At 37.2% G+C, this 15,852-nt stretch overlaps 1 protein-coding gene across 3 annotated transcripts in view; it reads right to left on the bottom strand.

Moving 5' to 3' along the window:
• Nucleotides 1-15,852, bottom strand: part of LMO3 (LIM domain only 3) — a 57,080-nt gene that overhangs the window by 37,830 nt on the left and 3,398 nt on the right. Inside the window, exons 1-2 of one of the 3 annotated variants that reach the window (XM_024575871.4) lie at nucleotides 15,634-15,852; nucleotides 10,223-10,436 (exon numbers count right to left, since the gene is read on the bottom strand). The exon at nucleotides 15,634-15,852 is cut by the window's right edge and continues 291 nt beyond it. In XM_024575871.4, coding sequence (XP_024431639.1) covers nucleotides 10,223-10,428 — 206 coding nt within the window. In that variant the 5' untranslated portion in view covers nucleotides 10,429-10,436; nucleotides 15,634-15,852. Of the gene's footprint in view, nucleotides 1-10,222; nucleotides 10,437-14,449; nucleotides 14,971-15,633 lie in introns of those variants that run through there. The other 2 variants (XM_024575870.2, XM_053921762.1) reach the window with 2 other exon arrangements.

Raw genomic sequence — 15,852 nt, 5'->3', positions numbered from 1 at the left:
TTTAAATAGCAGTATGTCTTTGATGTATTTTCTCTAAATGCTGGATTTGGAAACACTTATGATAATTACAGCAAATATGTTATTTTAAATATTTTGTACTGAAGAATAATTTAATTAAATAAAAGCTCAAGTTTACTTTAAAAGGAATAGAAAAATGCACCCTTCAGACCTAGAATAACTGATGTTTCCACTTCAAGAGTAGAAAAGTGTCAGATTTAGAGAAATCCACACCTTCACCGTTTTTATTACCTAAGTATTCAAAATATATCAATTACATTGCGATCAGGATAGAATTTAAGAAAACCTTTGGTCAAGCTCTTACCCTCATTCATGTGTTGGCAGCCCGAGCTCATCCATATGGGCACTCCTTTGCATTTCACTTTGAAATATTACATGCATAAGCAGTTTGTAGCCATTTTAGCAGAAGTATGCAGATGTGTCAGCCTAAAATACAGCTATACCATCACCCACGAATTAGCAACAGTCACATGATTGAATCCTGAGGCCTATTTGGGATTCACATTTCATAACTATTACTTAAACAAACAGGGTCATCATGGGGCCCAATAAAAAGACATTTTAAAAAACACTACCAGTAAATAATAAATGAAAAATAATCCCATTCAATTTTGCAGATGGCTTCTATAATACCAAAGGGAATTCAATCCATAATAGCCTAATTGAATAAACTTCATAGCAGTTCTCAAATGGAAGTAGTCCCTCCTCAGTATTCTCAGCATTCAACCAATAGGTTCCAGGAACCCTGTGGGTATCAAAATCCACAAAAGCTCAAGTTCTTGCAATGATGTAGAACAATGTATTCAGTAGATCTTGACATCCACAAATTCCCAGCCAGGGACTGAAAATACTGTTTATAATCCTTAATTGGTTGAATCCACAGATGCAAAGCCTGAGGATCTAAAGGGACGACTGTATTACCACTTCCTTAGAGGACGTTTAGAAAAGAGGCATTCTAGGTTGTAACAGCAACAGGGGATACCACAGGACCACATAGTGGCTGTTGTCACTCTCTCTAATCACACTAGCATCCTTGATGTTCCTCAAACAAGCTCCTGTCCCCGGCCTTCATACTGGCTGTTTCCTGTGCCCAGAAGGTCCTTCCTATAGAACCTCATAGCTAGCTCCTTCACTTTCTTCAGGTTCTCGCTCAAATCACCATCTCAGCAAGGCTGTCCCTGTGTACCCTATTTAATTTTTGAAATCCTTCTCTTTCCATTCCTCCTTTTCCCTCTCCACCAGCCCCCCTCACACACATACACAAGCATCGATACAAATTCTGCAAACCTCCTTTACTGCTCTATTTTTCCTGTAGTGTTTATCATCTCCCAATGTACTCAGTACTTATTTTGTTGATAATTTGCTTCCCCTAACTAGAATATAAGCTCTAAAAGGGTCGGAGGTATTTCTGTGTTTTATTCAGTGCTGTATCTAGGGCTTTGTATAGTACTTAGAGTATACAGAGTAATATTTGTTGAATGGGAAAATGGGGCCCAAGGATGCTAAGCATTTTGCAAGGGATGTTAATTGTACCTCTGTTGATACTTTAGCAGTATCTGTGATAAGAGATGAAACAATGCAAACAGCATGAAAGTTACAGAGCTAAATCTATCTTACTCTGCTTCCAAAATACAACTATGAAGCTCAGCCTTTATAACAAGACTACTGGTTCACCAGAAGGATTTTTACAGAGCTTAAGTTTTACTTATTTTTTAGGACCTCTGTTCTTAAAAATTTCTCTAATATCTCTTGATTATACCTTTTCTCATTCTCTATACTGGCTCCATGGGGCATAATTAGACTAAAACTCTTTATACATTTTATTTAGTTATTTAACAACAATGGTGGCCACATCAGTTGTAGAAAATATGCTAAATAACTTGCCTTTAAGTTCTCCTGAAATTTCCCAGACTGAGGCCCTTATTCTTTGCATAGTAAACTATTAATGACTTTATATTTATATATTATATAAAATCAATTAGAAATCTAATATTCTACATTCATTATAGAAATGAAGTATTGGCACTTAAATATTTGTTAACGGACTAAATGGTGTCAATTTTTTAGGCTGTTAGAAAGATAGCAAAACATGAGATCATATATATAAACACCAATAGTACCCACTCATCAAGGGCATGCTGTGGAAGGAAAGGATTCTTGTAGCTTGGAACATTTCTCATTTTTTCCCTAATAAATGGCTACAGAAAATACTAGTTTAAAAGTTTTAAGGCAATTCAATAACTTATAATTTCTTTTTATCTCCCAAAGCACACGTGCTCCTTCCCTCAGTGGATATTTACATATAATGCTTACAGGCTTTAAAATTATGTCCACCATATAGTTGAACTTCTTACCAGCAAAGTACAAATCAACCTGCCCATTGAAACTGATACTCCTACTTAGTGTTAGAGGTTATGAGTGCTTTTTCCATTTGTCTCGCCCACTGCTGGCCCCATGCAGCCAAGCAAAGGAAGAGGCAGTGATCACTCATCTGCCACAGTTCTAAGGGGTCAGAACACGTTTGTGCTGAGCCGCTGATAAACACAAAACCACCATCGCGCTCAGTGCCAGCAGGCACCTTAAAGTGTAGCAGCCTTGACTCTGCTATTTTTGGTGAATTGTGAGCAATCTATCAAAGGACATTACTTAAGAGATTTTGGAATCTTTTGCAATCGAGAAAAATAATAAAATATTTTCAAAAATCATATGCATCTCTATTAGAGTTGCTGTAAGAGAAATGATATGGTCGTAAAAGTTTTAGAAAATAAGAATACGCTAGGAAAGTCGAACATTTGCTATTTTTTCCTTGAAGTTGCCTGCTGGGATCTGATGTATAAGAGAAATACGAATTTATTTTTGTTCTGTGTTATTAAGATTACTATTAAATGGTAGCATTAGCACAATTTATGAAGTTCCCTGCCCCCTACTAGTCCTTGTCATATTTGATATTTATGTTTACTAAAACTGATTTTCTGTCTTTATTAATAGGATGGGTTTAATGTGGACAATCTGTTACTACATTGGTAATAACAATTTTACTTAAGTATGGCTTTGGTATACTCCTCTGCAAATAATCTTTGAATTCCTAAGAGTCCTTATTTTCCCAGTAGCCCTGTTGGAGAGTTTTTAATATTAAATTGAATCATAACAACACACGCTGGTTAGAGTCTAACTTAATACATTCGGCTTAATGTTAATTTCTCAACTTCAAATCAGGGATCTGACTATCGCAAGATGATTATTTATCTCAAGTGTGATTTTTTTAAACAAGCAAAATCCACACTTAGAGATTTTTGCATCACAAAACCTAGCACTATGGAGGAAAATAACTCAGCAAAAAATTTAGAATCTTTGCATAAGTACAAATAATATTGTTGAGAAAAAGGTCTATCAGGAAATTTTTTGATAATACATATGGGCAGAAAGCAAAAATGGCATAGTGAATACACAAGTGACTGATGTGGGTGGTTTGTTAGTATAATAACTATGTTTGATGAGTATAATAAAGGAGTAGGCTTAGATTTTAATTCCTTTAGAGAAAAGTTATCCATTAATATCGATAAGGGGTAAAAAAAACCTTAATAAGCAAAAGAAATTATTTTAAAGTAAGAAATGAAAATCTAACTGCCGCATTTCTTGCTTCACCATGTAAACTTCCACTTCAAAATACATTTCTTACGAATACCCTGAACAGAGAAATATATGGTTAATCATCAAAACAAGTATGTTGTGATGGTAGAAACAGAAATAGAACAGAAAGCATGAAACTCCATAGAAGCTGAGAAAAACAGAATTGGGTGATAAAAATCACAAGGGAATAAATTTAGGCATTATATAGTACACTAAAACTTGTCTTTCCTCTTAGAATGGTGAATACTGTGTAAGAATAAGTCATTGCTATAATTTACAATACTAAGAAATTAGCTGGCATGAAGTATCTGAATTTTACAAGTATCGAAGTCTGCAAACTATAGTGATCTGGTAAAAGTCAATTATGACAGAAGTTAACGTTTATTCTAAGGTTATATAGACTCTCGTGTCTGTACGTGCATATGTACACCTCTGCCAGTTTACATGATGAACAAGGGGAGATTCCACATAGTAGTAGGGGTAGTCCCTTATATAACCTGATTTAAAAATTAACACAAAAGGAAAACGCATTTTAAAAGAAACATGGCTGAGGCAAATGCTGTCTTTAAAAATACCTCGTCGGTTGAATAGAACAATGCGATTTTACTTTGACTTCCCTTGTTTCCAAGATCTTGTCTTACATTTAGAATTCATATGTTTTAGTATTTATTGATAAAAGAGAAATGTTAGGAATTTTTTGGAAGATAGAATGAGGTTGCAGGATATGATTTTGAATAATAGAAGACATTTTCATAGGAAATGAAAACTATTTTCAGACCCAATACCAAAATAAGATTTCAATGCCTCACAGGGTGATGAAGAAAAATACAATGGTCATTTAGGTTGGCACAATTCTTCTTTCAGGCTAATAATTTTTATTTGAGGCAGAAAGCTGAACTACATAATACATTTCTACAAGGCATATATTCATCAAAACCATTTACAACATTACTACTTTCAGCATATTTTAAAATGAGATTCCTTAATAAATTATGTTTATGCAGTCAAAACACAGCATTAAAATTTATTATTAGTCACTTAATGGAAGTTAATGGTGAGTTTATAAATGAAGTGCTGGCTTACTCTGATGTACTCTAAGAGCAACCAAAAATAGATATTCTTTTCCAGAGTTCTATGTATTTATAAAGTGCAAAATAAGCAATTTTAGCAATTCTCAAATGTAGGCCTTCGAGATGCATTTAATCCTAAGTAGACTTGTAGAAACAGAATGTTTTTCTGCTAAGTCAGGTATGTCTAACTTATCCATCGTATGTGTAAAAGTATCCTGAGCGGAGTGTTCCATGTTTTATAAAAAGATAAAAATGGTGAAGATATAAAATAGTATAAAGTATGTGTAGATTTTTAATATTCTAGGCTGGGGAGGGGATGGGTTTTTCGGAGAAAATATCTTGTCTGTCAAACAAACCAAAACAAAGAGCCACAAACCGAAAATGATGATACTAGATAACCACTCACTGAAAATGGATGAATCACAGAACGAAGGGCAGAAAGTCCATCTTTTAAAGACGATATTCTAGAGAAAATTTGCAAATAAGAAACTGTCCTTATAGATGGAATATTTTAAAGAGATTATTACAAAGAAGTTGACACTGAGGAATTCTGGTGTGAATCCATCAATTTTTTTCTAAAGTGAGGGGCGGTCTCCCATAGTATTTTACAAAACAAAACTTCCCTCCTGATTTATACTGGTCCATTGGTGGTATAGAGTCTAAAATACTTAAAATAGAAGTTAATAATGCTTTACCATAACAAACAGAAAAATTGACTTAAAAATATAATTTTGTATAAAGCTACAAATAAGAAAACTTGCAAAGAATATGATAGTATTTTTAACAGATATAAAGTCTAATATACTCATATGCCAAAATATTTCCTAATATTAAGATTAGCTTAGAAATTTAAAGATGGCAGAAGGTATGACTATAATAAAGTATAAGAAAGCTTCAGTGAAGCTTGTAGAGAAAAAAAATGTTTATTGGGGAGGAGTTCCGCTCCATATAAGAGCTTAAATTTTTAGAATTAAAAATAAACGTTATTTTTCAAATAATAAAAATTCATTACTTTCCAGGGAAGATAATTTCAACTGCGTACTATTAAAAAGACAATAGAGGAAAAAAAATGAACATTTCATTTAACATTAAAAAAAGTGTATGCACTAAGTTGTCAGATAAAATAATATTAACAACATACTGATGTTTTCTTTTAAAGGCTTAATCATGTACTAATATAAATTTAAGCTTCCGTAAAAATTTAGAGGCACCAGGTTTGATTAGTGTGAAATAAAGTTTTAGCTAGATTAACACTTTATGCAGCATTTGATTTTAGTGCTCTACGTTACAGTTATCACATGATTATATTGAACCATTAATTTGTAGTAAGCACAGCAACTTCAAATCCTTTTTGCTAATTGGCAACACTGGTGGAGCATGAAGCATCCACTCTTTCTCCACAGTTTCATTTTAAAGAAATCATCCTCACGTATAAAAATAGCAAATCGCATTAAAATTTATGTAAGGCAGTTTCCACTTCTCATATAGGAAGAGATATAAGTAGCTTCCACGGCACACATCACAGACAACAGCTTCAAACACACTCTCTGGTAAGACACCATTCACAGAGACGCAAGGTGCCGCCTGTATTGACTTAACGCTTAAAATATACCACAGGTAAAAAGTTTTAGGCTTAACAAAAATCAAACAACAATTCCCCCAAAACTTGAGTGATAAACTCTGATAGCATTTACTGCCTCCAAGTAGAAAGGTATTTTATTTCCCCTAGTTTTAACTTCTTACAAAATCTTAATTCTAAAACTCTGATTATATAGTAACTACTTTATTCACATTTTCCAAACTGCAATAAAGATTATAGTTTGGCAGTGATTAGAGTCCTATAAACACCATTCCTAAAACTTTGCTATTTTTTGTAATAATTGTTAACCTACTTTAGGCAGTCTATTAATTTGAAGATCTAGTTCAAGGTACAAAGATGCTTCCATTCTAATTGGTCGTAAGCTCATCTTTTCCTAATATAAAGTTATAAATGTGTTGGATACATTTTTAACAGATACATTTCTATGTCTTGGCAAATAAATATTGATGGGCAGATTGACTTCATAGTTTGTCAGAGAGCATGTTCATAGAGGAAATTTTTGAAAGTCAATCCTTCTCTCCCTTTATGTAATGAATGAGGGGGAGAACGATCTTACAGACAGGCAAATTCTCTCATTCGATCCATGCATTTTACATTCTACAGAAGAATAAAACACATTATATCAGTGCCGCTATGGAAAGTCAACTGTTCAGATTTGAAACTCAGCACTGTAAAATATTTTCTTCTCTTTTTCTTAAACATACATAGGTAATTGTGCCACAGAGCAGGAAAAAATCTGAGAGAAATAACATTGACCACAATCACAGTTTCGCTAACCCATGAGAAAATATTTCATGATTTAAATTCTTGTATTCATCATTCAAAGAACTTGCACAAACAGGCCTTAACTATCGTGGCTCCAACTAACGCAAAACAAGACCCTGGCACTTCGACACTCATGGCTCAAAATTAGAGGCGCTTTATTGTGTTGGGGGTTTTTTTGAAAGGAGAAGTTATTAGAAAGTTAAAAACTATCAGAAAAATATGTAATTCTTTTACAGATATGAAAAAATTATCTAGCACAGGATAACACCTATAACAAATAACTTACTAGTATAGGTAAACTATTTTTTTCTTTCTCATTTTCCATATTCTCACTTGGATGCCTCGTGATTTGGACATAGAAATACAAACCTTTTAAGTTATTTATGGCTTGTTTCATGCCTCAAAGAAATTATGTAATATCCAGAGACCAAAAACCAAACCAAACCATTTTTAACAGGATTTAAATGGTTATGCATTGTCTGTGCAAAATACGGAAAGAAAATGTGCAGAACTAGGAGGGTAATAGCCATAGAACACTACTTGTTCACTGATCATAGTGCAGATTTTGTATAATTATTAAACAATCAGATAAAACAATTTTAGGTACATCTCCCTTTGTCCATTAGTTATTTCATCCATTACTTAAAATTATGCCTTTCACAAAGCAGGCATTCGATAAACATTTTGAATGACTCTTTATACACAATCAAAGAAATTAATTTATAAATAAAACTGGCTTGATTGCATTTGTCCATTTGATATGCAGAATCAGTATTTTAATGTGCCACTCTGAGTCATCTGTTACTGAACATCCACACAATTTCACTGAACTACATGCTTGCCACATAAAACTAAACGCCCATCTGTGGCATAAGCTATATAACACCTAACGCAGTGTTTTCACGCACATATTAACTTCTCATTTCACTTCTGCAATTTTCAAGTGTCGATGAATTGCTAGTTGCCAAAGAAGTCATGTTATATGCAACAACGTTCAGTTTAAATAAGGGATAAGCTTGCTGCGAACAGCTTAGTTTGAAATGTTAACAACTTTTCGGCTGTTAACATAACAACTAACCATTAATGTGATGGCTGATTTAAGAGGAAATTATACTCTGAGAAATGAATATATTGTCAGTCAGGACCAGGGTTTATATTTGAAGAACTGTGAATTTTAAATATAAGTTAACAACCATTAAAAGTTTGAGCCTATCAGAAATTAACTAAAAGTTGTATCACAAAGAGCAACAAACAGTCTCTTAGAGATAGATGAGAATCTCTGATATAAAAACTTTTTTGAAAATTCCCTTCAACGAAACACTTATGTGAGATATCAAATAGCAATTGAACATCACATTTTATTACCACAAAGCAGAAGAAAACAAAACAAGTTCAAGGTTACTTTCTAGCTCACTATTATATTGACAACTGCAAAACAACTTCACCCAGGACACAGGTATTTCATTAGCAAATTTATATTTTTGATGTAAAAAATCCAGATATTTCCAAAGATTTTCTTTAAATTTTACTTAATTCTGTCTTTATTGCTTATTAGGACACCTTAACCTTGCCAGACGGTAAAAACTTCTTGTTTTGGAATTGCTGTAACATAAACCTGCTTGAGATACCGCAGTTGTAAACAAATGTAAAAGTCAAAAGGAGTCAAGAAGCTGTGGCTTATTGGTTAGTAAAGATAAAGCAAAACTAGGAAGCAATGTTAAGTCATTAAAAGCAAAACAAATGCTCTATGTAGAAATAAGGCTCTAATTCACAATGCATGGAATAGAAATTTTTATTTCAAAGAGAAACACTCAAAGACTGCCGTTCTAAAAGAATTCACGCAATAAATTAATTGTGATTAGGTGTGCTACCACAATGAGGGAAACCCTGGCTAGAGAGAGTCACTTCCCATTGTTGGCACCTTGCATGTACTTTGTGCACTTAAGAACACAGAGGAGGAGTAACAAGTGGTCATACTCAGTCTACTTAAGTCAGGAGACTGTCAGATGATGCAGCCCTGAGAAGGGGAAGACTAGAATTTGAAAAACAGTACTGAATTCAACCTCTCGTAACTACCATTAATCAAACAGTGTATTTTTATATGTCAGGATTAAATTGGACTGAAAAATAACAGAACTACATAGTAAGAAGCACTAAATTTCCTAGAAAGTACCTCCCTAAATGACCAAGATAGTTAAGGAGTTACCGCTGATTGATAAATTTTGTGTCATAAAGGGAAAACATTTTCAAAATAAATCACTTCATGCTGACTAGAAAGCTGATTAATTATATCAACTATGAAAACCCAAATGATGCCATGTATCACTTCTTTAATTTGATAGACCCTACTTTATTAATATAAGTAATCTGCAGCTGAATCAAGTCGCAAAGTTCCCTGGAAAGCAAAATAATTTTTCTTAAAGAGAAGTGCATGTGTTGAGTACTAAATGCTGGGAAACAAGTTTAGGCAGCTTCATGGATTCATAAGCAAGAACATCTGCCTTGTCCTGAAACTGTTCTGATGTTTGCAGAAAGGAGAGTGGCTGTCATTTTCCCACCGCAATGGAGATCTTTATTGTGGTGATTTCCATGAAGCTACTGGCACGTCTGAGGCTGTTATCTCTCACTGACCATCTTGCTGTGATCCCTTGGAGTGCCATGGGGGAAAGATGTATTCACACTTGGGGAAAGTTTTCAAAATTATATAATAAATATACTAATAAATAACAGTTGAGAATTTCCAACAGACTGACACATCTGAAACAGATAGTTGACTATTTTGTGTTAGGCTCAGCCCACCCTGAAAGCTCACGATCTGATAAAATTTTTGTATGCTGATTTCTACCAAATACATTCTTGACACGAACTGGCAGTTTCAACACCGGCAGGGGATAACCTATATCCCTAAATTCGAGCAACCAGGTAAGCCAAATCAAAACACTTTCCGGAGTGTGTTTTGTTGACTGCTGCTTAGGCAATAATTTGCTTAACAGGCACCTGGTAACATTTTGAAGGCTGACGGGTCAACAACATCTTTCAGGAATCTAGGCTGGTGGTAAGGAAACGAAACAAAAAATACACTTACAAAAGTATTTTAAAAGGAATCCAGTCATCACTGGTGTGCAAGGATAATTCCTACCTCAGATAGTCTCTGCGACAAAGGATAAGATTAGCTTTAGTGTACAGGGTGGAGCCCACCTCTCCCAAACGACAGTCACAGCAGGCACACTTCAGGCAGTCTTCATGCCAGTATTTGTCCAGTGCCTTTAGAAGATACCGGTCCTTGATCTTTCGGTTGCAGCCAGCACAACCTTTCGGCTTGGTGTCTGGCTGGACTGAGAGCATTTGTATACCTAAAAGGAGACAAAAACCAAAAAAAAAAAAAAAAAAAAAAAAAAAAGAAAAGGAAAGAAAGAAAGAAAGAAAGCTGGGACTACAAGAAGAAGCAAAAGATATCAAAAGACCTCAAACAAGTTAAATATTTCATACTGCCTTTTTCAAGGAGTAGGAGACTTTCTTTTTTAGGGCCGCACTAAAATCCAGCTCAATTTTGAAAACAGAAAAGCTCAGCCGTTATAAAGTCCTTACTGAATCACTTCTAAAGTCATACACACAAAGTTGTGAAAGTAATGAATTCGTGTTGTGCACAGCAAGATGACATTATACACACAAAGTTAAATGACATTAAATAATCCCATAGTGTCACCGTTCTCTACATAACATGGTTGCTTTAGGACAAAATGTGAGTAAGTGGCTGACAATCTTAAAAGAAAGCTATTTAACAAACTAGTCCATGCGGACTATGTAAGTCCAAATTGAGGGGGTTGTAACTGATGAAAAATTTCACTTCATATGTGCTTGAGGACAGCAGCAGAGCACACCCTCATGAGCACCCTGCCCTGACTTAGCAGTAAGGGTGCTGTAGTTAGGGGCACAGTGCAGGCCGCCCGAATCTCACCAATCCTGTCACTGGTTTGCGTCCAAACACTTCCTTTTGTGCCCTTGACATTTCAAAGTACTTATTATGTTAAAATAAAAAATGTATTTGTACTCACAAGCATCATTTAGTGCCTCTATTAATGGCAGATTACCTAACTACATAGTATTACACACTCGTATCCAAAACCAAACTATTGGATTATATAATTTATTAGCATAAACCTGCACTTATTTACTTTATAGAAGAAAAACAACAGAAAGAAAAGTCTGACTACCTATAAAATTGCACATATGTAAATGTGCTATATACATATATTATAAAATGCTACACTAGAAATGGGGCATATCTATATTTTGGAGGTATATTTTTATCATAAATAAGGAATCTAGCTGGGCTCTTTAAATTTTATACCTTGACTGAAATTCGAAAGAATAGTCTCTTGAGTTTCTTATTCTTTCCTAAGTGTCAAACACCCAGCTTTAAAATAAAATGCCGGACCAACTATTCAGAGTTTCGTATTTAGCAAATAACTCATTTTAAGCACTATAAAATACTATAGACCTCCGTCAATTTCAAATTCCCTCTTTTTACAAATTATGATACAGACGCGTAAGAGAGGTTAAGGGACTTGCTCAAAGCTGAACAACAATTACACACTAGACTTGGTGGCCTTCCTACAGTCCAGAGACCCCTCTGCTACATCGCACTTCCTCTCCTAGGCATAAAGTTTCAAACTTGGACAGGGAAGGATACAAAACACCAAACGTGCATGCATTTGAAAGCCTCGAGAAAAATGTCAAGCTACAGTCTTGAGCATTTTCTGTGTACTTCCCCCCTCCAAAAGAGTTAAACCTTCTTCAGTTTTCTCTGGTGCCTCGTGATGAAGACTTCGCTTCTATTACTTTCACCACCTTCTTCTTGTTTTAACCACACTGGTAAGAGACATCCAGGCACCACACCATCACAGATGGATAACTTTCCTAGCTACAAATAATACATGAATTGCGCATAATATTGTTATGATGTTGAAGCTCCACTAGAAAATAAATTCTCTGGTTAGAGTAATGGAGTGGGCACTGGCGCGGAGGGAACAGGGTGGCTGTTCTTTCTGTGTGATATGCAGAGCTGTGGTCTCTGGCGCTGCAAACTAGCAGCTGGCTTTGAGCAGAAGAGCAGGTGGTATTCCTATAGCCCGTTTTCTGTTCCTTTTCTTTGAAGGAGCTAAGGGTATAGTGTAGATTAATCATGACCCTTGATAGCTCTGCTAAATCTCACTCTCTAGAACTTCTGACAAATGAAGTTTCTTTGATCAGAACTAGTTACTGTCTTCTAACAAGGTTCCACAAGGAATGAATCCCATTAATTACAGTACAGATCATACCCTAGTGTCTCTTAACCACATACCTATGGGGAGGGAGAAATTTTGATTTACTCAGTGACGTTCTGGATTTCATTGTTGTAAACATCTAGAGGTATGTTATGAGTGGCTATTCTAATTATCCAATTTATAAGGCTATTCATTTTATATCACAAAGCTAATTTAAAAAAAATCCTTTTTCACTGTAGCTAAGCTATATTTCCAAGTCGTGTTACTACCATCAAGCGTGGAAGGTCAGCTATCTTTATTCCAAATGCTTTGCAACCAAGACAGGGAGGACCAACGTTTGGCAAAAACAACACTACCCTGCTTGTCCTCACGAAATGTTTTTGTTGTGTTGACATTTTAATTTAGCACTCAGAGGCCAATTAATATTTGAAACTCTTGCATTCTGTTTGGCCTTGGACATGGAAGGAGTTTGATATTTTCCACTCCATTCTGGTGCCTTGTTTTAGAGAACATCCTCCCATTTCTCTTGAAAAGGAAATCTTTTCAATACCATACAACTTTACCAGTCGTAGAAAAAGAACTATTTTGTCGTCGCCACTTTGCCATAAACCTGAAAGGTAGAAAGCAGCCAGCAGCCCCCTCACGGCCCAGAAGAGCAGGTCTGGGTAGAGTTACGAGTGTGGGGCTGAGCAACATTGCGCAAGTTGCTCACAGCACATCAGGACGCAACTAGTTTTAGATTGGCATGTAAATTGTTCGGAGGGAAATTCTTATTGCCTCTGAGACCCTGCCATTCTGAGTTATTTGACAGTTTAAGGGAAATCACAATTTAAAAAAAAAGACATAAATAATAGCCTGTGCAGTGTGGTGTGCAGAAATAAGTAGAGCCATTTCATTTAAACTCTGGTGAGCTTTTAATTGCCTGGATTGCATTGTGAAGCGGCCTAACGGTTGATTGCCTCCATTATGTTCCCTTGTTCTGTGCCATTCATCCGCGCAGTCTCAGCTTCAGTAGTTAACACAACAAAGTAACCACAACTCCACAACACACAGGGGTTTAAAAAATAATCATAATAAAAGATTTGCAGCACTTAGACACAGTCTTTTATATTTTTGGACTAACTACACATAGTGAATGGAAAACATTTTGTCCCCGTCTTGTCCCCGTCGGAAGATTCACAGAGAACAATTTGGGAGAAGGAATTGTTGGAGGGAATACATAAAGGGGGCTGGCAGAGACGAGATGCCTCAGGAAGATGCTAAAATGGGAATGCAGGTTCTGCAGCTGGGAGCAGTGACACAGATTAAAAGAATTTGGCCAACATGGCCATTCGATTGCCAAGAGGTACCAAACAAAAGATTTTCTCTCCTCCTGCCCATCTTCATCCTCTCCCAGCCCCCAGCCCCAATTGGAGAACTGGATTGGGCCTAAAAGCTTGTTTCTCTCTGTTCACTGGCCCAGAGCATCCCTACAGGCTGCAGCCCCCTAAGGGACAACAATGCAAATAGATGTCCCCAGATCACAGACGCTGGAGCTGCTTAACTCTGTTCTGCCCCTTCAACTCCCAACAGCCCCTCCCCATCTTTCCACCACCCCCTCCCCTTTTTGAGCAATGGAGCTGGGAACCAATTTGATTCCCTTTTTCTCCAATGCAGCTGCAAGGCTCAGAGATACTGACATTTTTCCACTCTTATCAGTTTAATTACAGTTACCATGGCAGCAAAGTGCTAGTGCTTGGCAAAGGCCAACAAGAGATTTGCAAGACTGAGTTCAATTTTGATGCAGCTCACATGCAAAATAAAAAAAAAAAAAGAAACATACATACACTCTAACAAAGAATCCCTTGCGGAGTTATGCTCCAGCCTTTTGTGGTTGTGTCTTTGCAGCCACACAAGGGATGATTTGCAAAGAATGTAGCAGTATTTGTTGCACCTAGCCAGATTAATTGGTTTAAGCAGCAGTCTTTCAAAGCAGTTACAACAATAATATTTTGGATCTTTTAGAAAGACACAAAAGCAGCGGAAGAGTAGGGAGGCTTATGAGCAGCCAAGAGTGCCGAGCGCCGGCAAAGTGCATCCATGATAGATTGTAACCTTACCAAAACTTTTCTCCTTTTTCTGCATGAGTTGACTTAGGCGTGCCTGAGTTGCAGCGGCTTCGCATTGAGCACCAAGCCCAAAGGTAGACGTAGAAGGGGGTCTCCTTATTTAGCTCAAGTGTGGACCTGGAGCGCAGCCTACACCGCTGAGGACCCGACTATTGTGAAGCCACTTTGGGGGCCGGTCGGAGTGGCGGCAGGGGGTGGGGGAAGGGATGAGTGCGGCCAGACAAGACGCGGCGCACACAGAGCCCCTCGCAGTGTGGCAGTGTGCAAAATGATGGCGAATGACAAAGCCACATGCTTCCCTAACTCTGCCCATAATCCTAAAATCCCAGCGGCCCCTTTTAGCTTCGTGGTAACAAATGGATTTGATTAAACTGTCACATGCAGCGTTAGCATAGCATATCATGTTCAATATGAAAAAGACCATAAATCTGAGTTGTATTTCATAACAGCTGTCTGGAAAGCCCCCCGTAAAAATGTGCTGCATCAGTTTGGATCTGAACCTATTAGGACATAGGCACCTGGTTCCACAGAATCTCGCTCTTCTGGCCACTTCTCCCCAACCACCTCCTCCTTCCCAAACAGTCACTTTTGCATCTCCTGGGGACCACATTGTGTTATAGCAGAGTGGGGAGGGGCAGAAGTGTCAACAAGAACCAAAAGATTGCAATTTCAACTCTTGGGGGTGGGGGTGGAGGGTCATGGATTCCAGCAAGTACGGAGAAGGGGGCTCCGGAACCTCCCTAGTACCCAAGTCCCTGCCTGTGGCCCGGGCCAGAGCGTGCATCTCCTAATGCCAAACTCTGCCTGCCCCTCTGTCCCGGGGAGTCAGGGGTGTGGAAATGCCGCAATTCAGCATGAACTTTGACTATTATCCACTCGAGTCATACTTGAGACGTTCCGCAGCCGCTCTCCCTCCTTCCATCCACGTCTTCCGCTTGCATTTCATGTCTCATCATAAAAATAATGAAGCCTCACATGATTTAAACAGAACCGTTTCAGCAGAGCTGCAGCCCGAGCGAAAGTTGCAGTGCAGAGCGGGGCTGCAGCTCCAGTTTATGCCTCATTAGGAGGCTCCGGGAAGAAAAAAATACCCACATCCGCACACGCACGCGCGCACCCGCAGACACACACACCGCAAATAAGCCGACGCGTGTGTACACAGTTGCTGCACTTACCTTCTCAATTAAGCGATACAGGGGGAGGCGGTTCAGAAAGCACAGTGGCTGCTTTGTAGCGCTTCTCCTTGGGAAAGGTCAAAAAGAAGCATTGTTTGAAAAAAAAAAAAAGAGGGGGAGGGAATCTCTATTTTTTTAAGTTTAAAATAATGAGGTCCTTCAAGGATCCGCCAAGTAATGGTGTTGACCGCATCCGAGCCACAGGTGTCCTCCTTTTAG

This window comes from Desmodus rotundus, chromosome 3 (assembly GCF_022682495.2).
Source record: "Desmodus rotundus isolate HL8 chromosome 3, HLdesRot8A.1, whole genome shotgun sequence".
NCBI lineage: Eukaryota > Metazoa > Chordata > Mammalia > Chiroptera > Phyllostomidae > Desmodus > Desmodus rotundus.
This window is presented reverse-complemented; position numbering and strand designations above follow the sequence as displayed.